At 42.5% G+C, this 24,242-nt stretch overlaps 1 protein-coding gene and 1 long non-coding RNA gene across 3 annotated transcripts in view; one reads left to right on the top strand and one right to left on the bottom strand.

The window, feature by feature from the left end:
- Positions 1-297: 297 nt before the first annotated feature.
- Positions 298-3,220, bottom strand: LOC112627806. Its single transcript, XR_003120228.1, has 2 exons — positions 2,629-3,220; positions 298-1,101 (listed from the first exon to the last, which is right to left on the bottom strand). It is a non-coding gene; the product is annotated as an uncharacterized LOC112627806 (long non-coding RNA).
- A 226-nt stretch (positions 3,221-3,446) lies between these two features.
- MINDY2 (MINDY lysine 48 deubiquitinase 2) overlaps positions 3,447-24,242 on the top strand; it is an 83,398-nt gene continuing 62,602 nt past the window's right edge. For both annotated transcript variants that reach the window (XM_025390473.1, XM_025390474.1), the window contains exons 1-2: positions 3,447-4,484; positions 21,075-21,132. In XM_025390473.1, the coding sequence (XP_025246258.1) occupies positions 3,642-4,484; positions 21,075-21,132 (901 nt within the window). In that variant the 5' untranslated portion in view covers positions 3,447-3,641. The remainder of the gene's footprint in view (positions 4,485-21,074; positions 21,133-24,242) is intronic.

Below are 24,242 nucleotides of genomic sequence, written 5' to 3' on the forward strand. Positions count from 1 at the left end.
AGCTTCCCAAGTAGCTGAGATTACAGGCATGTGCCACCACACCCAGCTAATTTTGTATTTTTAGTAGGGACGGGGTTTCTCCATGTTGGTCAGGCTGGTCTTGAACTCCCGACCTCAGGTGATCTGCCCGCCTCAGCCTCCCAAAGTGTTGAGATTACAGGCGTGAGCCACTGCGCCCAGCCTTGAAATCTGTACTATTCTTATTTATATTTCATGGCCTAAAATACCATAAAATGCTTAAACCAGCAGCATATATTTTAATCTGTTAACATCTCCAATTCCATTTTAGGCAACAAATTCAAATTTAAGAACAAGATTTATTGTTTATGGATTGACATGAAGATCAAAAGCACACACAACTCCTAAATTCAACATTCTGAAAAAGCTCTCCATTATCTTTTATAATGCTCCTGTTGTCCAAGATTTGGATGTGGGCGAAGGACTACCTAGGTGCCCAGGCAAGAGACTGAAGGCACCAACTGTTTCAGTATAATAAAGAAAACAGTTAGAATAAGAATAGTTAAAATACAAATTAGATATAGAGATGATTATGGATGATTATCAATCATTATTATAAACATTATTGACTATTAGCTTTTAATATTACTCTTTGTTGCATTACTAATATACTCCAGGAATAACCAGCAGGTATAGGGTCAGGTGCTGAAGGGACATTGTGAGAGGTGACCTAGAAGGCAAGAGGTGAGCCTCCTGTGATGCCCGCATAAGGGCCGCTTGAGGGCTCCTTGGTCAAGTGGTAAGGCCAGTGTCTGGGAAGGCACTTGTTACTTAGCAGACCGCAAAAGGGAGTGTCCTTTCTCTGGAGAAGTCAGGGAACACTCTGCTCCACCAGCTTTTTATGGAAGGCCGGATATCATCCAGGCCTGCCCGAAGTCATCTGGAGGCCTAAACCTGTGGCGCTGTGCTTCAGTGGTCACACTCCTCCTCCACTTTCATGCTCCTCCCGTACTCCTGGTTCCTCTTTGAAGTTCGTAAGTAGATAGCGGTAGAAGAAATAGTGAAAGTCTTAAAGTCTTTGATCTTTCTTACAAGTGCAGAGAAGAAAACGCTGACGTATGCTGCCTTCTCGCTAGGCTTCAGCTACCCCTATCTTGTAATCACGTGACTTGCTTCTCTTGTCAATCACTTAGAAGACTCACCCTCCTTACCCTGCCCAGTTGTCTTGTATGCAATAAATATCAGCGAGTCCAGCCCTTCGGGGCCACTACCGGTCTCCGCATGTTGATGGTAGTGGTCCCCCAGGCCCAGCTGTTTTCTCTTTATCTCTTTGTCTTGTGTCTTTATTTATTACAATCTCTCATCTCTGCACACGGGGAGAATACCCGCCAAGCTCCCTAGGGCTGGACCCCACAGTTAGACATATATCATAGTATCATGTCAATGCGGATCATGAGGTCAGGAGTTCGAGACCAGCCTGGCCAAGCTAGTGAAACCTCATCTCTACTAAAAATACAAAAAAAAATTAGCCAGGCATGGTGGTGTGCCCCTGTAGTCCCAACTACTCGGGAAGCTGAGGCAGGAGAATCACTTGAACGTGGGAGGTGGAGGTTGCAATAAGTCAAGATTGCTCCACTGTACTCTAGCCTCGGCGACAAAGCCACACTCCGTCTCAAGAGAAAAAAAAAAAAAGGCACAGTCTTCTGCATTCTCAGGTAAACAAGAATATAAGTATTAAAAATGCATGTATTATATGTAATACATATTAAGTGTGGCCGGGTGTGGTGGCTCACGCCTGTAATCCCAGCACTTTGGGAGGCCGAGGCTGGCGGATCACGAGACCATCCTGGCTAACATGGTGAAACCCCATTCCTACTAAAAATAGAAAAAATTAGCTGGTGGCAGGCGCCTATAGTCCCAGCCACTTGGGAGACTGAGGCAGGAGAATCGCTTGAACCCGGGAGGTGGAGCTGCACTCCAGCCTGGGGGGCAGAGCGAGACTCCGTCTCCAAAAAAAAAAAAAAACCATCTAAGTAGGCATTAAAAATATAGCAATAAGAAAAAAAAAAAAAACATTGGCCAGGTGCAGTAGCTCAGACCTGTAATCCCAGCACTTTGGGAGGCCGAGACGGGTGGATCACGAGGTCAGGAGACCGAGACCATCCTGGCTAACACGGTGAAACCCTGTCTCTATTAAAAATACAAAAAATTAGCTGGGCGTGGTGGCAGGCGCCTGTAGTCCCAGCTACTCGGGAGGCTGAGGCAGGAGAATGGCATGAACCCAGGAGGCGGAGCCTGCAGTGAGCCGAGATGGCGCCACGGCACTTCAGCCTGGGCCACGGAGCGAGACTCCGTCTCAAAAACAAAACCAAAAAAAAACCAAAAAAAACCAGTAAGCTCCACGAAGATATAAGCTCTGTGATCCACTATGGATATGTCCAGTGACAGACAGTATCCAGCAACTTACTCGGTACTAAAATGTATTAAACGACTGAATGAAATACTACTTTGCAATTTTGTCTGCCTTCTCTAACCAACAGAGGTATTTATATGTCTGCGAAGGAAGACCTGTCTTGTTAAAATTTTGTATCCCCAACAGCCCAGAAAATGTTGAAAGGAAAAAAATGGGGGGAAAAGCCCTTTTCTGGAACAAGTTAGAATAGGACCCACATACATTTTGTTACTAACAAAACGTCTAGCTTGTCTTTTTTCTTTGAAAACTGCATGGCCTTAAGAGGAGTCTATTCTAATTAGGAAAAAAGTCACCTTTTCAGAAGCAGGCACTTCCCACTCCATGCAAAGTGAAGCCAAGTTAGCAAAACCGCAAACACTTGGCTAATTCAAACACAAGCTAATTTATTATTATTGGCGCAAATTAGCCACTTTCTTTTGCTGCGCAGGTCAATGTCCACAACCATACTGACTCTGCCTGTAGGGCGAGTGTCTCACCAGTAGCTGGTGAGAAGCACAGCTCTTCTCAGCCAAAACCGAGAGATACTGGAACTTGTGCAGTGCAGTAATCCAAACCCCTCGAGTAGATACGCCCGCTTTAAAATCTGCATCTCGTAAGAAATGCCTTCAATTTTCCATATTAGGAGCTGAGAAAACAGGTCTCCTGAGCCCTTCAGGGACAAGTTCTTTGCCAAATACTACAACCACCTCCAACCACTCCACAACGCCTGAGCCCGAGGGTGGGCCACACACGACCCAGCGCTAAAGGGTTACAACCAAGCTGTCCGCCGCCTGCCTTGTCTTTAAAGAAGCCGCACACAAGCGGGCTGCCCCGGAGTTCAACTTCCGGCCACATAGTGAGAGGATGTTTTCCTACTGGAGCTGAGCCGCGGGGGCGCGCCCCCCGGCCGCGCCCTCCTAGCCACGCCCTCCACGCCCGGCCTTCGGAGCGCGAGCTCGGGCGGGCACACGGAAGGGGCTGGGCCACGTGGGAGGCTGCTGAGTGGTTCGCTTTCGCCCCTCAGCGCGCTGTCAAGCGGAGGCAAGCTCAGAGCGCACGGAGAACGCGGTAGCGCGCGCGCGCGCGCGTTCTTAGTGCCCTCCCCGGTGACGTGCCTGGCCGGGGCCGCGCCAGGGCGCTGTTGCTGCCAATACAGCTGTCATGGCGTCCGAGGCGCTGGCTGCGGAGAACTGGCCGCGGTCTCCATAGAGCTGGGGGCGGGCGGCCCGGTATGGAGAGCAGCCCCGAGAGCCTGCAGCCGCTAGAACACGGGGTGGCGGCCGGGCCAGCGTCAGGGACAGGTTCTTCGCAGGAAGGGCTACAAGAGACCAGGCTTGCCGCTGGTGATGGTCCTGGGGTATGGGCGGCGGAGAGCAGCGGCGGGAATGGGCTGGGGGCGGCGGCCGCCAGCAGGAGCCTCCCGGACTCGGCTTCTCCCGCGGGCTCTCCTGAGGTTCCCGGACCTTGCAGCTCCTCCCCGGGTTTGGACTTGAAGGATAGTGGTGTGGAGAGTCCTGCTGCCGCCGAGGCGCCTCTGAGAGGGCAGTACAAGGTGACCGCCTCCCCGGAGACAGCCGTGGCCGGAGTGGGTCATGAGTTGGGTCCCGCCGGAGACGCGGGAGACCGCCCGGATCTCGCCGGCACCTGCCAAGCAGAGCTGACGGCTGCCGGCTCCGAAGAGCCCAGCAGCGCCGGCGGCCTCAGCAGCAGTTGCAGCGACCCGACCCCTCCTGGGGAATCGCCGAGCCTGGACTCTCTGGAGTCATTCTCTAACCTGCATTCTTTTCCCAGTAGCTGCGAGTTCAATAGTGAGGAGGGAGCGGAGAACAGGGTCCCTGAGGAGGAGGAGGGCGCGGCGGTGTTGCCCGGGGCTGTTCCTCTGTGCAAGGGGGAGGAGGAGGAGGAGGAGACCGCTCAGGTGCTGGCGGCCTCCAAGGAACGCTTCCCGGGACAGTCTGTGTATCACATCAAGTGGATCCAGTGGAAGGAAGAGAACACACCCATCATCACCCAGAATGAGAACGGACCCTGCCCCTTGCTGGCCATCCTCAATGTTTTGCTCCTGGCCTGGAAGGTACATTCTGCAGCTTTCTACTTCCTACAGCTTTTGGGGTGGAGGAAAACGGGGTGAGGGAGCTGCTGCATGTCAGGTGATGGCTTCCTTTCTTTCCTCATTCATCAGTCCCCTTCTTACATGAAATTCATTCCAAGACTTCCATGTTGAAAGAATATTCCCTTGTATATATATCGAAAAGAATTGCCCCTAACCTCCGTTTTCTCTTGTAGTGTTGTTTCAACGTTCAATTGTGGTTGATACACTTAGAAACAAGAAGGACTTCGAGTATCTTTAATCTTGTGATTATTTTAAACTATAATTTCCTATGTTTTCTTGCCGACTTTATCACATATGCAAAGAAGTGAAGAATTGGAGAAAGTAATCTTCAGAAGTTACCATCAATCCGTGATATCATGGACTAAGTTTTGATGGTTATGTTTAGTCTGATTTCCAACTAATGCCCCATTCGTGTGTAGATACTTAAGAGAATGGTGATGGGAAAGATGTGGCTCTTTAGACAAATTCCATTTAAGGAAAAGCATTGGTCTGAGACCCAATTACCATAACTTCTTGGTTTTCAAAGATTGTTTTCATTTTATGCATGATTTTTACTTGCCTCATTTCTTTGGCTCTCAAATGGTTTGGCATTATTACCAGTAACCATGCATCCGAATGTGTTAAAGGAGCTAAAACTCTTAAAAACTAAAGTAAGAAAAGATATATCTAAGGTGAAGGAGCAAAAAAAGGAAGGACCCTTAAAAATAGGTATGATGAGGACTCAGAGAGAGTTACCTGTAAAATGAAGTGTCTTATTTAAGCTTGCAGTGTTAGGGTGCTAAGAAGATGCATCTCACAGCACCTATTTTATTTTCAAATTGGTAATTATATTTATAGATGCAATGTTTCCTAGAAAAAAAAATAACCCAAACTGGGTATGGTGGTGTGCGCCTGTAATCTCAGCTACTCTGTAAGCTCAACTACGCTGGAGGCTGAGACAAGACAATCGCTTGAGCCCAGAAGTTTGAGACTAGCCTGGGCAATATAGTGAGACCCTATATTAAAAGAAAAAGAAAAGAAAAAAGTAACCTGGATTCTTCTGAACAGTTAGGAAGAAAATCACGTAAAGGGAATAGTGTTTATCAAACATGCCTTTATTTTCCTGTCACTAGCAAGGGCTGATACAAAAGAAATAAAATTAGAAACCTTGCCATTGTCTGGTGCATAATGGCACTGAGATGTTTTGAGTGAAGACAGTACCTGCCCTTAAAAGGCTGTCAAGCTGTTTGAGGTGGCATCATTGACTTACTTGAAACTGTTTAAGAACAAGAAATAGTAAGTTATATGAGACAAGTGGTAGGTAAATTGTGGTAAATCTGTGGAAATGCATTTGATATTCAGAAAGGGGAAATTTTCATTTGGTATGGCATAGTCCTAGAAAGCTTCATGGGATTTATGGATCTTGAACCAATCTTTTTTTTTTCTTTCTTTTTTAAAAAGACACCACCATTAGAGCAATTTAACAGATCTTTTAAGGAAGAGAATTTAGAATAACAGGGAAATGGAATTCCCAGGGGAGAGAAGAGTATAAACCAAAGGAATGAAAACAGAATGGATATTGTGTGTTTATATGTTTATTAAATGACAGAGGTGGTAAGTTAATGCTGGAGAATAATGAAAAATAAGGTTGAAAAGGTAAAGAAGAGCCACTTGATAGAGGCTCTCAACTGGGGAGTTAGACTTGCTCTAATGGGCCAGAGTCCCTAATCTTTTTTGTAGGAAGGAATAGCTATTACTTTCCTGTAGTCCTTTTTCTGATATAGTACTGCAGAAATTCAGAGGAAAGGGCAAGTACTGTGGTCTGGAGTATTTGGGGATAGATGCATATTAAACTGACTCATTCAATTCAGACAGATTCAAGTGAATGATCAAATATTTGGGTTCCCACTATGTGTGAGGTACTAGAAATGCAAAGATGAGGCCAGGCGCAGTGGCTCATACCTGTACTCCTAGCACTTTGGAAGGCCGAGGCGGGTGGATCACGTAAGGTCAGGAGTTCGAGATCACCCTGGCCAACATAGTGAAACCCCATCTCTACTAAAAATACAAAAAAATTAGACGGGCATGGTGGTGGGCACCTGTAATCCCAGCTACTTGGGAAGTCGAGGCAGGAGAATTGCTTGAACTCAGGAGGTGGAGGTTGCAGTGAGCCGAGATCAAGCCACTGCACTCCAGCCTGGGCAACAAGAGCGAAACCCCATCCCCAAAAAAGAAAAAAAAGGAAATGCAAAGATGAGTATGATGCAAATCTGCCTTCACGTAGCTATCTAGTGGGATGACAGACATATAAACAATAATTACAGTGCAATGTGAGAAGCTCTAATATGCTATGGAAGCCCAAAGAAAAGGGTAATTGGGGAGGGGATTATCAAGGGAAGACTTCATAGAAGAGATAACCTGTGAACTAGATCCAAAGGATGAGTGAGAGAAGACCTTCTGGGCAAAGAGAATAGTGTATTGAAAGATACTGAAGCAGAAAAGGATTTCTTCTACTTGAGACCTTCAACCTGGGTTGAATTGTGCAGCATAGGAGGTAAAGGAAATGGTGGTAATAGCAGGAAATAAAATTGATAGGTTTTGTCAGATTATGAATCAGCAAGCATGCTAATGAATTTGGAGATTACTTTGTAAATCTGTGGTTATCAGTGTTTTTTTTTTTTTCCTCCAGCTTATTGATGCACACAAAAACCAGTCATAAGTAATCATTGATGATTGATAAAGAGATGGATGAGAGAAGCAAAGTAGAGCAGTATTCTCAAAGTAAGCCGGGTACTAGAAGTCAAAACTATTTTTATAATAATACTAAGAAGTTATTTGCCTTTTTCTTTTCTTTTTTTTTTTTTGAGACGGAGTCTTGCTCTGTCACCCAGGCTGGAGTGCAGTGGCCAGATCTCAGCTCACTGCAAGCTCTGCCTCCCAGGTTCACGCCATTCTCCTGCCTCAGCCTCCCGAGTAGCTGGGACTACAGGCGCCCGCCACCTCGCCCGGCTATTTTTTTATATTTTTTTTTTTTTTAGTAGAGAGAGGGTTTCACCGTGTTAGCCGGGATGGTCTCGATCTCCTGACCTCGTGATCCACCCGTCTCGGCCTCCCAAAGTGCTGGGATTACAGGCTTGAGCCACCGCGCCCGGCCTATTTGCCTTTTTCACTCTCATTCTCTCACAAGTGTCCATGGAATTTTTCAGGCTACATGATGTAATGGCATCGCTCTGACAGTTAATGCAGTGTATGCCTCTGTACTTTGTGTTTTAAATTTTTCTCAATTTTAATTTATAATAAGGTGGATATAGATAGATATCCACATAGATGAAAGTTATTGGGGGTCCTCAATCATTTTTAAGACTATAAAGGGCTTTGGGAACAAAAAGGTTGAGAAATGCTCTAGTAGAGAAAAATAGTAAATGGGGTGTGAAGGTGGTTGTCAGATTTCAGAGGATCCATTGATGTAGGTGTTTAGACTTTATATATAGCTGATATTGGAGCTATTCTAAATTGCTAGATAAAGAAATGACATGAAGAAAGTGGTCTTTTACTTTGATATTAGGCTAGAAGTAAGATTGTAGTGAGTGTAGCAGGAAGAATTGATGCGGATAGCGCTTTGGTTAGAGTTCTTTGCCCCCTCTCTTTGATGAGGATAATGTAGCATTCCCAATGATGATTTCATCACTGACTGGCTATAAGAAGTGAAGACAGTAACACCATTTTTCAGACCTGAGTAACAGAGATTGGTTGGATCTTTCAAAAGATAGGGAAGGTATTAAGGGAATTATTTTAGATGGGGAAGTTGATGCCAAAGTTTGGTTGTGTTTAGTTGGAAATGTCCAGTAGTGGGACATAAAAATATAAATATTCATTATGCTGTTAGAAGCATGGACTGGGTCTCAGGAAAGAGGCTGATTTTTTTTTTTTTTTTTTTTTTTCTTGAGACAGAGTCTCACTCTGTCTTGCCCAGGCTGGAGTGCAGTGGGAGGATCTCGGCTCACTACAGCCTCTGCCTCCTGGGTTCAAGTGATTCTCCTGTCTCAGTCTCTCCAGTAGCTGGGACTACAAGCGTGTGCCACTACACCGGCTAATTTTGTATTTTTATTAGAGACAGGATTTCACCATGTTGGCCTGGCTGGTCTTGAACTCTTGACCTCAGGTGATCCACCTGCAAGAGGCTATAAAATTATAGAGAAAAATCAAATTGGAGAATTACTACCTAGAGTAAATATGGTAGTTCTGAGACTAAATGAATTCTCCAGAGAGTAGTGAGCAATAGTTCTCAACTTTTTTTGCCATCCCAATATGTGAGAGTGACAAATTGCCAGCAGAAACATCCTCTCCATCCTGTCTCAATTTCCCCACTCCCTCTCCTCCCCTACCTCATTCTCCAGGAGACAGAGAGAAAACAGGAATAAAGATCAAATTGGGGGAGGAAGGGAAGAATATTAAGGGTGAGGGAGTGAAAAACCAGCATAGGCACAATTTGAGATGTGGAATGAGAACTAGAAATAGGGCAATGTCATGAGAGTATTCAGAGAAAGATAATGTAATAAAAGTTTAGTACATTACTATTGTCAAATGCAGCAGCATCAGAGAGCTGATGGAGTAGGGAAGATTCTGCCGAAGATGACAGGTGTAGGGACAAGGTCACTGAAAAGTCAGGATAACATGGAATCCTCAGTTGTCTTTAGAGGAAAGGAACAACAACTGTATTTTCTGAAGTATTGGGAGGAATGGAACAAGAAAAATACAGAGACAAGGTCACATTAAGATAGAGAGGTTGGCCGTGTGTGGTGGCTCATGCCTGTAATCCCAGCATTGCGGGAGGCTGAGACAGGAGGATCGCTTGAGCCCAGGAGTTAGAGACCAGCTGGGGCAATGTAGTGAGACCCCCCATGTCTGTAAAAAAAATAATAATAAGGAAAAAAAGAGAGGTAGATGAAAACTGAAGCCTTGTATTTTTCAATTTGGCAAAATAATCATTGAACTCATAAGCAGTAACTATTGAACTCGTTAATAATTAAGATTGTAAAGCATTTGACGGGGTGAATTTTGTGAGAAAAGTATATTGCATTTTAAAGAAGAATCTCAGTGGAGATTATGCTTAGGAATTTGAGGCACAAACAGAAAGACTGCCAATTAGTAGCATGGATAAATTGAGGTATCCTTTAAAAACGATTAGATTATCAGTTTTGCTTTGTTTTTGGTCTTTCCCTAGTTCACTTATGTCTGGAAATAGGAGCAGGAAGAATGACTGGTTAGAGTTATCAAGGCTTGGGCTTTTCTTTCAAGAACTGACACCTGGGGTGTAGGGGGAGAGAATTAGAGAATTGAAAGGGAAAACAGCTGATCATCTCTTTTGGGAGAGGATGAAATTATTAGAAAATCAATAGACTGAAGAAACTGGGAGGATTTGAGCAAAGGTATAAGTGTGGTAGTTCTGGATGAGAAGTGACAGTAAAAGTGATCAAACAGGGTAAGGACTGAGTTGAAAGTATTGGTTCAGAACTGATAGAGAGTAGGTGATCATTCATAATCTATTAAATAGTTGGCTGGGCACTGTGGCTCCTGCCTGTAATCCTAGTACTTTGGAAGGCCAAGGCCGGAGGATCAGTTGAGCCCAGGAGTTTGAGACCAGCCTGGTCAACATAATGAGACCCCATCTCTATAAAAGAAAAAAAAAATTGTTTTAATTGTAAAAAAAGAAAATCTATTAAATAGTTGAGCTGTGATAATCTAACACATCAAGAAAGAAATCTATTACATTTAATTCAAGCTCAAATTTGTAATTCTGTTTACCTCTCATTTTCAAGAGATAGTTTCATCTACCTCTGTGTTTTTCCTTTTTATTGTTTTTTTGTAGAGATGGGGTCTCACTATATTGCCCCAGCTAGTCTCAAATTACAAATTATACCAGGTAAACTTATCAAAATGTATCAAATGTATCACTTAGAATACATTTTTATTTTGCTTCTTTTTGACTATGTTTGATTTTTAATAATTTTTAAAAATCTTATTTTAGCTGTAAAAAAAATGCTTTTTATAGGTATATTTGAGGGCTGTAACCCATGTAATTAGGTGTTTATGAAGTTAAGCTAGAGGTAAATAATACATATATTTTAGGGCTTACAAAGGTATTTCTTTAATAATAGAGGGAATCCCTACTTGGTTATACTTTTTTTTTTCTTTTAGAATGTTATAGGTTCTGAGGCCAATATACATACAAAAAAACTTACATATAACCTATATTATACGTTGTGATAAAGAAGATAGAGTATTGCAATATCTAATCATTGTATAGCATTTTAGTAGAAAAATGAATGCACTAATTTAAGATGCTGGAAACACATCTCCTCTCCTTCTTAACTGTTTTTGGTAGGGAATTCTTTTCCCAGTTTTTTTTTTTTTTGCTTAGTATAAGCTGAGATTATCTCCTGTTCCAAGTCATGGGAGGGATGCTGGGGTCCTGAAGAAGGATTTTTAATATAAAGTTGGTTTCTCCAAACATCAAACCTATAAACTGTAAAATAAGGATTCATATGTTTGATTCTGTAAAATATAAAAAAGCTTAAAAAAAAAGAACAGACCCAAACTAAATCAAAACCCACTAAACTAAGGGAACTCTTTGCTGGATTATCTACGGGCTAATTTCCCTTTTTTTTTTTTTTTCTTTGTCTTTTTTTGAGATAGACTGTCATTCTGTCACCCAGGCTGGAGCGTGTTGGTGCAATCATGGCTCCCTATAGCTGCGACCTCCCGAGCTCAAGCAGTCCTCCAACCTCAGCATCCTGAGCAGCTGGGACCACAAGTGTGTGCTACCATGCCCACCTAATTTTTTTTTTTTTTTGACAGAGTCTCACTCATTCGCCTAGGCCGGAGTGCAGTGGCACGATCTTGGCTCGCTGCAACCTCTGCCTCCTGGGTTCATGCGATTTCCGGCTAATTTTTGTATTTTTAATAGAGACAGGGTTTCACCATCTTGGACAGGCTGGTCTTGAACTCCCGACCTCAAGTGATCTGCCCACCTCAGCCTTCCAAAGTATTAAGATTACAGGTGTGAGCCACTGTGCCCAGTTTCTTTTTTATTTTTTCTGTAGAGATGTGTCTCACCATGTTGTCTAGTCTGGCCTTGAACTCCTGGCCTCAAGTAATCCTGGCTTAGCCTCCCAGAGTGCTGGGATTACAGGCGTGAGTCACCATGGCCAACCCTAATTTCTTAATTTACAAAGAGCCCTTATAAATTAGAAAAAGATGAGCAGCACAATGGCAAAATGAACAAAAGGCTATTAACAGAAAATTCAAAGTTCAAATGGACATACGCTTTTGTCTCATTATCACCTGCAAAGTGAGGCACGATGAAGGTGAGCTTTTTGCCAGGGGTGAGTTTTTTCTCTAGTTCTCCCTCCCTCCTTGATGACTTTTTTACCTCATATCCTTTCACAGACACTTCTAACTTCCATCTAGGTTATGCTTTTTCCCCTGACTTGCAGAAACATTGTAATCACACAAATTTTCTTTTCCTGAAGTAAGTAAGCACAGAGCTCTTTTGAGGTTTTCCAAGTGTGTTTATTACTTATAAAAAAGGAAAAACAGATGGTGAGCCAAAGGTTCCATCTTAGCCTCTGCCCACCTTGTTTTTAAATATAGATCCTGTAAAAAGAGATTAAAACTTCACACAGTTGTGGGGTTTTGTTTACACAAAAGACTTAAGAACATTTCTGAGGCTTTCATTCCCAGTCTCTTCCAAGAATTGGTGGTGTAACTCTGGATTTGTAAGATAAGGTAGACAAGGGCTGAGGAGAGAATAAATACTGCCAGTAGGAGTTGCCCTCTAATAGTGATAGATGTGTTCATTTCTTCTTCTCCCCTTTTTTTTTTTTTTTTTTTTGAGGCGGAGTCTCGCTCTGTCACCCAGGCTGGAGTGCAATGGCCGGATCTCAGCTCACTGCAAGCTCCGCCTGCCGGGTTTACGCCATTCTCCTGCCTCAGCCTCCCGAGTAGCTGGGACTACAGGCGCCTGCCACCTCGCCCGGCTAGGTTTTTTTTGTATTTTTTAGTAGAGACGGGGTTTCACCGTGTTAACCAGGATGGTCTCGATCTCCTGACCTCATGATCCGCCCGTCTCGGCCTCCCAAAGTGCTGGGATTACAGGCTTGAGCCACCGCGCCCGGCCCTTCTTCTCCCCCTTGATATGAGTAGTCTTTTAGTGAAAAACCTCACTCCCTATCCAACCTTATCTGTTGAGTCCCAGGTGAAGGACATTTAGGCACAGGTGGTACTAACAATCATAGGGACTTTGAATAATAATAGTAAGTACTCAATTATTTATGTGTCCAGATACTGTGCATTATTTTACATGCATTGTATGTTTTCTCTTTTAATTTTCTCAACCACATCATGAAATCCTTATGTAGACTGTTGTTCTTATTTTATGTATATAGAAAATTGAGGCCAGGCACAGTGGCTCACGCCTGTAATCCCAGCACTTTGGGAGGCCGAGGTAGGCAGATCACCTGAGGTCAGGAGTTTGAGACCAGCCTGACCAACATGGAGAAACCCCATCTCTACTAAAAATACAAAATTAGCTGGGCGTGGTGGTGCATACCTGTAATCCCAGCTACTCAGGAGACTGAGGCAGGAGAATCACTTTAACCTGGGAGGCGGAGTTTGCAGTAAGCCTAGATCATGCCATTGCACTCCAGCCTGGGCAACAAGAGTGAAACTCCGTTCTCAAAAAAAAAGAAGATTGAAGTGCATAAAGTTTAAATAACTAGCCCAAGGTAAGATTATCACCTACTCTAGAACCAGAGCTCTCACTCAGGATGTTTGATTGGGAAGATAAAGTTCAAGATAGCACTAAGTCTGGTGGACAATAGGTCTGGGGCAAAACAGGATGGGAGAGCCAATGATAAAGTCAGAGAAGCAGAAATAGACTTCATGATTTCTTAGATCAAATTCTGCAATCTGGTACTAGTTGCTCTTTATACAGACTCCCGTTTTTAGCTCTCTGTGCTTTATCTTATGTCTTCTGAAGTGTCTGACACTTCTAATTTCAGAGTCTCTTTGGGGTACTATGGTGAATAAACTTGACTTTCCCATTGTAGTTTATTAAATATATTCTTAGATGTTTTTCAGCAATTAGTAACTTCTTTTTCTACTGCCACTACCCTAGTTTAGGCCTTCATCTCTCACCTGGACTACCTTAGTAGCCTTCAAAATGGTCTCTTACCTTACCCTATTCTCATCTATCTTTCAAGCAATTAATGTAAAAGTTTAATTATTAATATTTTGGGGAGGAGATTTTTCAGCATAGTAAGCTTGCTGAGCTTCTTAAATATACATGGTGAATTCTGAATGGAAGATGCCTTCTTTTACTAGTAAATCTTTATATATTTTTTTCAGACAGAGTTTAGTTCTTGTTGCCCAGGCTGGAGTGCGATGGTGCAGTCTCGGCTCACTGCAACCCCCGCCTCCTGGGTTCAAGCTACTCTCCTGCCTCAGTGTCCCAAGTACCCGGGATTACGGACACCTGCCACCACACCCAGCTAATTGTTTTGTATTTTTAGTAGAGACAGGGTTTTACCATTTTGGCCAGGTTGGTCTCGAACTCCTGACCTCAGGCAGTCAGCCCACCTTGGCCTCCCAAAGTGCTGGGATTACAGGCATGAGCCACTGCACCCAGACTACTAGTAAATCTTTTATTAGTAAATCCCACTGCAACAACATTCTTTATTGCTCTAAAACACTTTGAAGTGCTTATAAAATAAGACTTTCCTGCAAATTTAATATGTGTGAATATATCTGCAGTTTCTGACAGTTTTAAATAGGCCTTGGTCTTACTCTGAGGATAGGGTCTAAATTATGATAAAAACTGACAAAAGCGTTTCAGAGTTTCAAAGCCTTTTTAACTTGTGGGTTGTCTCATAAAATTTTTCTGTTTTGAAATAATGATGGCAGCGGAGCGCGGTGGCTTATGCCTGTAATCCCAGCACTTTAGGAGGCCAAGGTGGGTGGATCACAAGGTCAGGAGTTCAAGACCAGCCTGGTGAAGGTGGTGAAACCCTGTCTCTACTAAAAATTCAAAAATTAGCCATGCGTGCTGGCGGGTGCCTGTAATCCCAGCTACTTGGGAGGCTGAGCTAGAGAATTGCTTGAACCCAGGAGATGGAGTTTGCAGTGAACCGACATTGTCTCACTGCACTCCAGCCTGGGTGACAGAGCGAGACTCCATCTCAAAAAAGAAAAAAAAAGAAAGAAATACTGATAGCAAGTAGAAAGCCAATTAGATTTACTAAAGAGTCTCAATTTGAGTATTTTTTAGTAAGTATTATATTACTAGTAGTAAATGAATAGTACATACAAGAAATTAAAATGTAAAGCATGATGTGTAATAGCTTATAATACATACATTTTTATTTGCTGGAGCCAGAATTAAAGGCATGTTGAAAGAATCCTTAAGTTTTTGAGTCCTTATTTTGAAAAAAGTGGGTAAAGCTTCCCTTTGATTCCCATTATTACTTCTAATATTTTCTAAAGAATAATTTCTTTACAATTTCAACTAAAAAATCACGAATACTATATATTCATGCTGAATATATAAATGCTACATATATACACACATATGTATGTAAACACTGCATATTTCATATTAGTGAAATTTGACTATTATTTAGTGGGTCCATTTTGCCATATGTAAGTAATACAAAAATAAACTGCAATATAAAAATGTTATCTTCTTTGTTCCAAACTCAACTCCCTGTTTGAATGTCAAACTAAAAATGTCACAGTTCCAAAGCGGACATCATTTTCTTCTACAAACTTATCTTCACTTGCCAAATTTCCATTGCTATCAATTGTATGGATCTTGATTTTTAGTTTCCTGAGCCTTAGAGTCAACTTTGATTATTCTTTCCCCATCATGCTCCACTTTTCCCTGGTCACAAAGTTCTATCAATTATTGATTTAAAATATGTTTCAGATGATGTTTTATATAAGATTTCATTGAGTGGAAAGTGTTCTGCTGTTGTTAGAAAAGCCTGTGAGTATTGGTATAATGGAAAAGGCAATTGGCTTTGGTGTCTGATCTCACTTCCCATCACAGTACTTCTACTTACTTTGGATAAATTAATGTTTTAAAGCCTTAGTTTATTCTTTGAATGGGGTTAATAATGCTTGCTTCATAGGATTGCTGGGGATTCAAGTAACATAAAATCGAATGACAATTAGTAGATGTTCAATATATAATTTTCTCTCTTTTTTTTTTTTTTTTTTTGAATCGGAGTCTCACTCTGTCACCCAGGCTGGAGTGCAGTGGCATGGTCTTGGCTCACTGCAGCCTCTGCCTCTCTGGCCCAAGTGATTGTCCTCCCTCAGCTTCCTGAGTAGCTGGGATTACAGGTGCCTGCCACCACGCCTGGCTAATTTTTTGTATTTTTAGTAGAGATGGGATTTCACCATGTTAGCCAGCCTGGTCTTGAACTCCTAACCTCAGGTGATCCACCCACCTCGGCCTCCCAAAGTGCTGGGATTACAGGAGTGAGCCACTCTTCCCAGCCCCTGACTTCTCTTTTCTAAAGAGCAGAGACTGGCAAATAACTCAATTTTATATTTTCTCAAGTATCTTCCCAACTTTGAAGAGGTGTTGGAACTCAAAGTGTGTTTCTTGAATACTTATTATATTGGTATTCTAATTGTTAAGCATTTAAAAACATTATTTAGCTAGTAGTAATTTTTGTACTTGCCATCACCTATATAGAGTGCTTCTTATTTCTTAGTTATTGCCGAGTCCCCTGCATTTATCTTTTCCTTTGGGTTATCAAAATCACAGGTGTCAAAACCTTGGCGTATCATTCTTAGGATGTTTCAGATTCCTGTTTAAGATTTCACTTACAGTTTAAACAGAAGGTTTTGTTGTTACTATTTTTGGTCTTGCTTGAGTCTATTCCCAGATTTACTTTCTTCTTTAGATGATTAAGAATTACAGAATGGGCCAGGCCCGGGGACTTACACCTGTAATCCTACCACTTTAGGAGGCTGAGGTAGGCAAATTTAAGCAGGAGTTTGGGCTCCTGCTTGAGTCCAGGAGTTTGGTCAACATGTCAAAACCCCGTCTCTACAAAAAATACAAAAAAGTAGCCAAGCATGGTGGCGCACGCCTGTGGTCCCAGCTACTTGGGAGGTGGAGGTGGGAGGATCACCTGAGCCCGGGGAGGTTGAGGCTACAATGAGCCATGATATTGCCACTGCACTCTAGCCTGGACGATGGAATAATTGAGCTAGATTTTTTAGGTTTTACCTTATAGTGGAACATTTGGAGTCTGAGTAGCTTTTTTCTTTTATTAATTTAAATATTCTTGTGCTTATATTAATAATTTTCCAGGGCCAAGTGCGGTGGCTCACACCTGTAATCCCAGTGATTTGGGAGGCTGACGTGGGAGGATTGCTTGAGGCCAGGAGTTCAAGACCAGATTGGGCAATGTAGTAAAACCCCACCTCTACAAAAAATACAAAAATTAGTCAGGTGTGGTGGTGCATGCCTGTAGTTCCAGCTACTTGGGAGGCTCAGGTAGGAGGATTGCTTTAACCCAGGAGGTCAAGGCTGCAGTATGCTATGATCCTGCCACTGCGATCCATCCTGGAGGACAGTGAGAACATGTCTTAAAAATAATAATAATAATTTCCTCAGGAAATCCAGTTAATTCAGTAATATTTATAGGGTAGGACATTTTCCTAGATAATAAAAATTTATTTGGTCTCTATTAATTGGGAGCTATTTTTTAATATATGTTGAGATACTTTGCTCAAATTTTAGGAGGAATATTTAAACTACTTAAAGTGTCTTCCAAGTACCTTTGTATTTGTTAAAGTACTCATTTATTATAAACAATATGTTGCAAATAATTACCAAAAGAGGTCATACTTGATTTGTCATTTTTTTCTTTCTCTTCTTTCTTTTTTTTTTTTTTTAGATAGGGTCTCTCTCTGTTGCCCAGGCTGGAGTGCAGTGGCATGACAGTGGCTCACTGCAGCTTCAAAATTCCTGGGCTCAAGTGATGTTCCCACCTCAGCCTCCCAAATAGCTGGAACTACAGGCATGCAACACCGCACCTGGCTAAGTTATGTTGTTTGTGTTGGGGTTTTTTCTGTAGGGACAGGGTTTCCCTATATTACTTAGGCTGGTCTAAACTCCTGGGCTCAAGTGATCCTTCCACTTCAGCCTCCCAAAGTGCTGGGACTATAGACGTGAGACATCGCACCCAGCCAGTTATTTTTTTTTCATTGTAAAACTTAAAATTTAGAGATTCAGACAGACTGCCACAACTGTTAGTTCTATATTCTTAGCCAGCTATCTCATAACTTGTTTCTCCTTTGAAAAAATCTAAAAAGACTTACAAGTCTTTTTAGGTTATTAACAAAGCCTTATTAGGTTATCAACAAAACCCTTGGCACTTGCTTTTGAGGTGATGCTGGTGAAGGAAAGCAAAAAAAAAAAAAAAAAGAAGCAAGCTTTTGGGAAGATCTCAAATGGTTAAAAAAAAATAATTAAGATCTGTGGATGGCTCCATAGTATTAGTGTGAAGTAGGCACTTTTTAGTTTTAATAAACATCCAAAGTACTTTACTGGCTACAATTCAGGAAATGAATATACTACTGACTGCTTGTAAATAAGTGAGTTGAAATATTTGTGTATTTGCTTCTAAAAAAAATCATCTAATGCAGAGATCAGCAAACTTTTCCTGTAAAGGATCAGATAGTAAATACTAATATTTTAGGCTTTGCATACCCTGCAGTCTGCTGCACAGATTTATCTCTGCATTATAGTGGAAAAGCAGCCAAAGACGGTACATTAACAAATGAGAGGGACTGTGTTCTAAAAGAAAGTTTATTTAGAAAAACAAACAGTCAACAGTAATTTGCCAGAGTTTCAATTTAAAAATATGTCATTTATGGGAACTCTGTGTACTTTTTGCCCAGTTTTTCTGTAAACCCTAAAACTGCTTTAAAAAAAATAGTCTATTGAATTTTTTTTTTTTTTTTTAATTGAAACAGGGTCTCACTGTGTCACCCAGGCTGGAGCGTAATGGCACGATCTCTGCTCACTGAAGCCTCCGCCTCCTGGGTTCAAGCAATTCTCCTGCCTCAGTCTCCCAAGTAACTGGGACTACAGGTGTGCGCCACCACACCTGGCCAATTTTTGTGTTTTTTTAGTAGAGTCGGTGTTTCACCAAGTTGGCCAGGCTGGTCTCGTACTCCTGACATCAAGTGATCTGCCCACCTCAGCCTCCTGGATTACAGGTGTGAGCCACCGGGCCTGACCTGAAATTATTTAAAAATGTCACAAACGGCCGGGCGCGGTGGCTCAAGCCTGTAATCCCAGCACTTTGGGAGGCCGAGACGGGCGGATCACGACGTCAGGAGATCGAGACTATCCTGCCTAACACGGTGAAACCCCGTCTCTACTAAAAAATACAAAAAAAAACCCACCGGGCGTGGTGGCAGGTGCCTGTAGTCCCAGCTACTCGGGAGGCTGAGGCAGGAGAATGGCATGAACCCGGGAGGCGGAGCTTGCAGTGAGCTGAGATCGCGCCACTGCACCCCAGTCTGGGCAACAGAGCGAGACTCTGTCTCAAAAAAAAAAAAGTCACAGACAATAAAAATAATTTAGAATGAAATGATGATCAAACCTCAAAGACATCTCTTGGTTTTTACTGAATAATAAATCTACTAGATGACTAATTATAACTATTGACTGTCATCTATGCTTACAGAGGGCTTCAGACCATTCTGTTTTATAGGGGTCTTTTTAAAAACTTATTTTACTTGTTGATTAAAACAAAATTGTGACATTATTACATTTGATAACATAAACACCTAGAGGACCTTTTTCAGCATTTGGGAGAATTGTTGGAAGAATCGCTGATTTAAAGGATTTCCTTAGTTGAACACAAAATAATTGCTGAAGAATTTTTAACAATGTTACTATTCTTCTATCATTGATACAGTAATTACTTTGAGTGTTCATCCTACAGTATTTATTTTTTCTCCTAGTCTATAAATATACCCTGGAGTGTGCTTGTGACTGTCAGTTAAAGTATTTGCAGTCATTGACTGTAATATCTATGTCATTCATTTGACAATGCATTTGAAGAATTAATTTAGACTAATGTGTTGTTGCAGCTGAATTAATTTTAATGGATTTTCTGGGGTTTTTAGTTTAAATATCACTATAATGTATCTATTTACTTTTAAACTTTTTATTGTGAAATGTAACACATAGAAACATGCATAAAATAGATGTCCAGTTTAATAAATTATTATAAAGCAAACATCAGTGGAACTACCATTGCAGGTCAAGAAGGTCAAAGAATAGAGCGTTGTCAGCATGTCAGAATCCCCTTAAAAGCCCCTTTCCAACTATAACTCCTTCCGTTACCACTAGGGATAACCATAATCTTGATTTTTTTTTATAGCATCCTTTTCTTTACTTACTAATTTATATTTTATTGAGATGGAGTTTCACTCTTGTCACCCAGGCTGGAGTGCAGTGGCACAATCTTGGCTCACTGCAACCTCCGCCTCCTGGGTCCAGGTGATTCTCCTGCCTCAGCCTCCCAAGTAGCTGGGATTATAAGCATGCGCCACCATGCCCAGCTAATTTTTGTAGTTTTAGTAGAGAGATGGTTTCACCATGTTGGCTAGGCTGATCTCGAACTCTCAACCTCAAGTGATCTGCTTGCCTCAGCCTCCCAAAGTGCTGGGATTACAGGCGTGAGCTACTATACCCAGCCTATTTCTTTACTTTTTTTTTTCCTTTTTATTCTATTGCCCAGTCGGGAGGTTTCACCATGTTGGCTAGGCTGGCCTCTAACTACTGACCTCAAGTGATCTGCCCACCTTCGCCTCTGAAAGTGTTGGGATTACAGGCGTGAGCCACTGTGCCCAGCCCATTTCTTTACTTCTTAATAGTTTTATCTCCTATGTGTGCAGCTCTAAACAATATAGTTAAATTTTGCCTGTTTTTAAGCTTTGCATTACTTTTAATAGCAAAAACCACAGTTACTTTTGTATCAACCTAATAAATAGAATAATATAGTAAAGACTGGTTATAGGCCAGGCACGGTGGCTCATGCCTGTAATCCCAGCACTTTGGGAGGCTGAGGCGGGTGGATTACGAGGTCAGGAGATCGAGACCATCCTGGCTAACACGTAGAGCCCCGTTTCTACTAAAAATACAAAAAAATTAGCCAGGCGTGGTGGCGGGCGCCTGTATTCCCAGCTACTCAGAGGCTGAGGCAGGAGAATGGTGTGAACGCGAGAGGCGGAGCTTGCAGTGAGCCAAGATTGCGCCACTGCACTCCAGCTGGGCAACAGAGAGAGACTCTGTCTCAAAAAAAAAAAAAAAAAAAAAAAAAAAGACTGGCTATAAAGATTCTAATATATGTGAATGCTAATGTATAAGTATAGTAGATCCATAATATAGACATAAGTATTTGTGTTTCTGACTGCAAGAAACACTTTAGTCACCTAAAACATTTAATTTTATAGAAATAATATTTTGTTTTTCAGGTGAAACTTCCACCGATGATGGAAATCATAACTGCTGAGCAGCTGATGGAATATTTAGGTTAGTATTGAAAAGTGGATTTTATATCTCTTTCAAAACAAACGTTTTCAAAGCTAGTTTATTACCCAGTCTCACCTTTCTGAAGTGCTATTATATAATCTATTTTAAAATTACAATTTTGAATCTGCTAATTAAAAATTTTTATCAGTATGTTACTGTTCTTAGATGGTATAGTCTTCTTTCTGACCAGCATTGAAATTCTGTAATACACATAAGGAATCTAGGTAACGTCTAGAAAACAAGATACATCTTAATCCCAATAAATTGTAGAATGGGAGATGGCACAGAATCGCTGACATTGCATGTGGAAAGTGTTCAAAAATATTGGGTAGACTTGAATCAAAGACAAAGGAGGTGATTTAGAGCAGTGCTACTGAAAGTGTGTGATTCATGGACCTATGCCAGTCTACAAAATGTTAGTTATAAGTCTGCAGTGAGATAGAATCTTCTCCTAGGATATAAAATATTTACATTAGTAAGCACACTGTTCATTTCAACTGAAATTTTTTATAGGAAAATTTTCTTGTTGAAGGAAGTAATGTATTGAATTGCATTCTTCTCTAAGCTGCTTATTTCTTTTTTTTTTTTTTTTTTTTTTGAGACAGTCTCGCTCCGTCGCCCAGGCTGGAGTTCAGTGGCGTGATCTTGGCTCACTGCAAGCTCCGCCTCCCGGGTTCACGCCATTCTCCTGCCTCAGCCTCCTAAGTAGCTGGGACTACAGGCACCCGCCACCGCGCCCGGCTAATTTTTTGTATTTTTAGTAGAGACGGGGTTTCACCGTGGTCTCGATCTCCTGACCTTGTGATCCGCCCGCCTCGGCCTCCCAAAGTGCTGGGATTACAGGCCTGAGCCACCGCGGCCGGCCTAAGCTGCTTATTTCAAAACAGACCAGTAATATAGTTTGTAGACTGGCTACATTGAGTTAAACTTGTTTAGAGAGCAGGCAGTTGTACATCACATTGTGGCCTTTTATAATCTGGCAAATAAGAATTTATATATTTATACTATTACCAAATAGGAAATCTTAATCCGTATTCTTACAGTTTTTTCAGTAATTAAATTTTTATTAAGACCAGGTGTGGTGACTCACGCCTGTAATGCCAACACTTTGGGAGGCCAAGGCAGGTGGATCACTTGAGGTCAATAGTTCGAAACCAGCCTGGCCAACATGGTGAAACCCTGTGTCTACTAAAATTACAAAAATTAGCCGGGTGTGGTGTCATGCACCTGTAAGTCCTAACTATTTGGGAGGATGAGGTGGGAGAATTGCTTGAACTTAAGAGGTGGAGGTTGCAGTGAGCTGAGATCATGCCACTGCACTCTAGCCAGGGTGATGGAGTGAGACTCCGTCTCAAAAACAAAAACAAATTTTATTTTTTAAAAATCTTGTCACCTGGGGCCGGGCACAGTAGCTCACGCCTGTAATCCCAGAACTTTGGGAGGCCACGGTGGGCAGATCACGAGATCAGGAGATTGAGACCATCCTGGCTAACACGGTGAAACCCTGTCTTTACTAAAAAATACAAAAAAATTAGCCAGGCATGGTGGGGGGCACCTGATGTCTCAGCTACTTGGGAGGCTGAGACAGGAGAATGATGTGAACCCGGGAGGCGTAGCTTGCAGTGAGCCGAGATTGCACCACTGTACTCCAGCCTGGGTGACAGAGTGAGATTCCATCTCAAAAAAAAAAGAAAAGAAATATCTTGTCCACTGGTTAATTTGTCCGTACCCTTCCAGACAACTAGTTAACTCATTTTTTTGTGAGATACAGACTTAGTGATATAACTGACACTGCAAATTTTAGAAGACTCTTTTTTTATTTTTTTCTTTTGAGACAGAGTCTTACTCTATCGCCCAGGCTGGAGTGCAGTGGCGTGATCATGACTTGCTGCAATCTCGACCTCCCTAGGCTCAGGTGATCCTCCCACGTGAGCCTGCCTAGTAACTGGGACTACATGCACATGCTGCCACACCCAGCTAATTTTTAGATTTTTGATTTTTTTTTTTGAGACAGAGTTTCACTCTTGTTGCCCAGGCTGGAGTGCAATGGCATGATCTCGGCTCACCACAGCCTCCACCTCCTGGGTTGAAGTGATTCTCCTGCCTCAGCCTCCCGAGTAGCTGGGATTACAGGCATGTGCTACCACACCCGGCTAATTTTGTGTTTTTAGTAGAGACAGGGTTTCTCCATGTTGATCAGGCTGGTCTTGAACTCCCGACCTCAGGTGATCCACCCACCTCAGCCTCCCAAAGTGCTGGGATTACAGGCGTGAGCCACCGTGCCTGGTCAAGTTTTATTTTTGTAGAGATCAGATTTCACTGTGTTGCCCAGGCTTGTCTTGAACTCCTGGGCTTAAGTGATCCGCCCGCCTTGGCCTCTCAAAGTGCTGGGATTACAGGCATGAGCCACTGCACCCGGCAGGAAGACCCTTTTTTTAGAAAGTATAATTGGAGGCTGGGCGCGGTGGCTCAAGCCTGTAATCCCAGCACTTTGGGAGGCCGAGGCGGGCGGATCACGAGGTCAGGAGATCGAGACCATCCTGGCTAACACGGTGAAACCCCGTCTCCGCTAAAAAATACAAAAAAGTAGCCGAGCGAGGTGGCGGGCGCCTGTAGTCCCAGCTACTCGGGAGGCTGAGGCAGGAGAATGGCATAAACCCGGGAGGCGGAGCTTGCAGTGAGCTGAGATCCGGCCACTGCACTCCAGCCTGGGTGACAGAGCGAGACTCCGTCTCAAAAAAAAAATGGAGCCATCAGGAAAGCAATTATTGAGAGAGAGATATATATATCTTGAGTTCAGAGGAGAGGTCTGGATCAGCACTATACAATTAAAATTTCTGTAATGATAGAAATGTTCTGTATCTGTACTGTCCAGTTTAGTAGCCACTAGCCACATGTGGCCCTCAAGCTCTTAAAATGTAGCTCCTGTCTTGAGCCCAGGCGTTTGAGGCCAGCCTGGGCAACATGGTGAGACCCCATCTCCACTTAAAAATTCAAAAATTAGCCAGGCGTGATGGTGTGCACCTGTAGTCCCAGCTACTTGGGAAGCTGAGGTGGGAGGATTGCTTGAGCCCAGGATTCAGAGGCTGCAGTGAGCGAAGATCACAACA

Source organism: Theropithecus gelada, chromosome 7a (genome assembly GCF_003255815.1).
Source record: "Theropithecus gelada isolate Dixy chromosome 7a, Tgel_1.0, whole genome shotgun sequence".
NCBI classification, from domain to species: domain Eukaryota; kingdom Metazoa; phylum Chordata; class Mammalia; order Primates; family Cercopithecidae; genus Theropithecus; species Theropithecus gelada.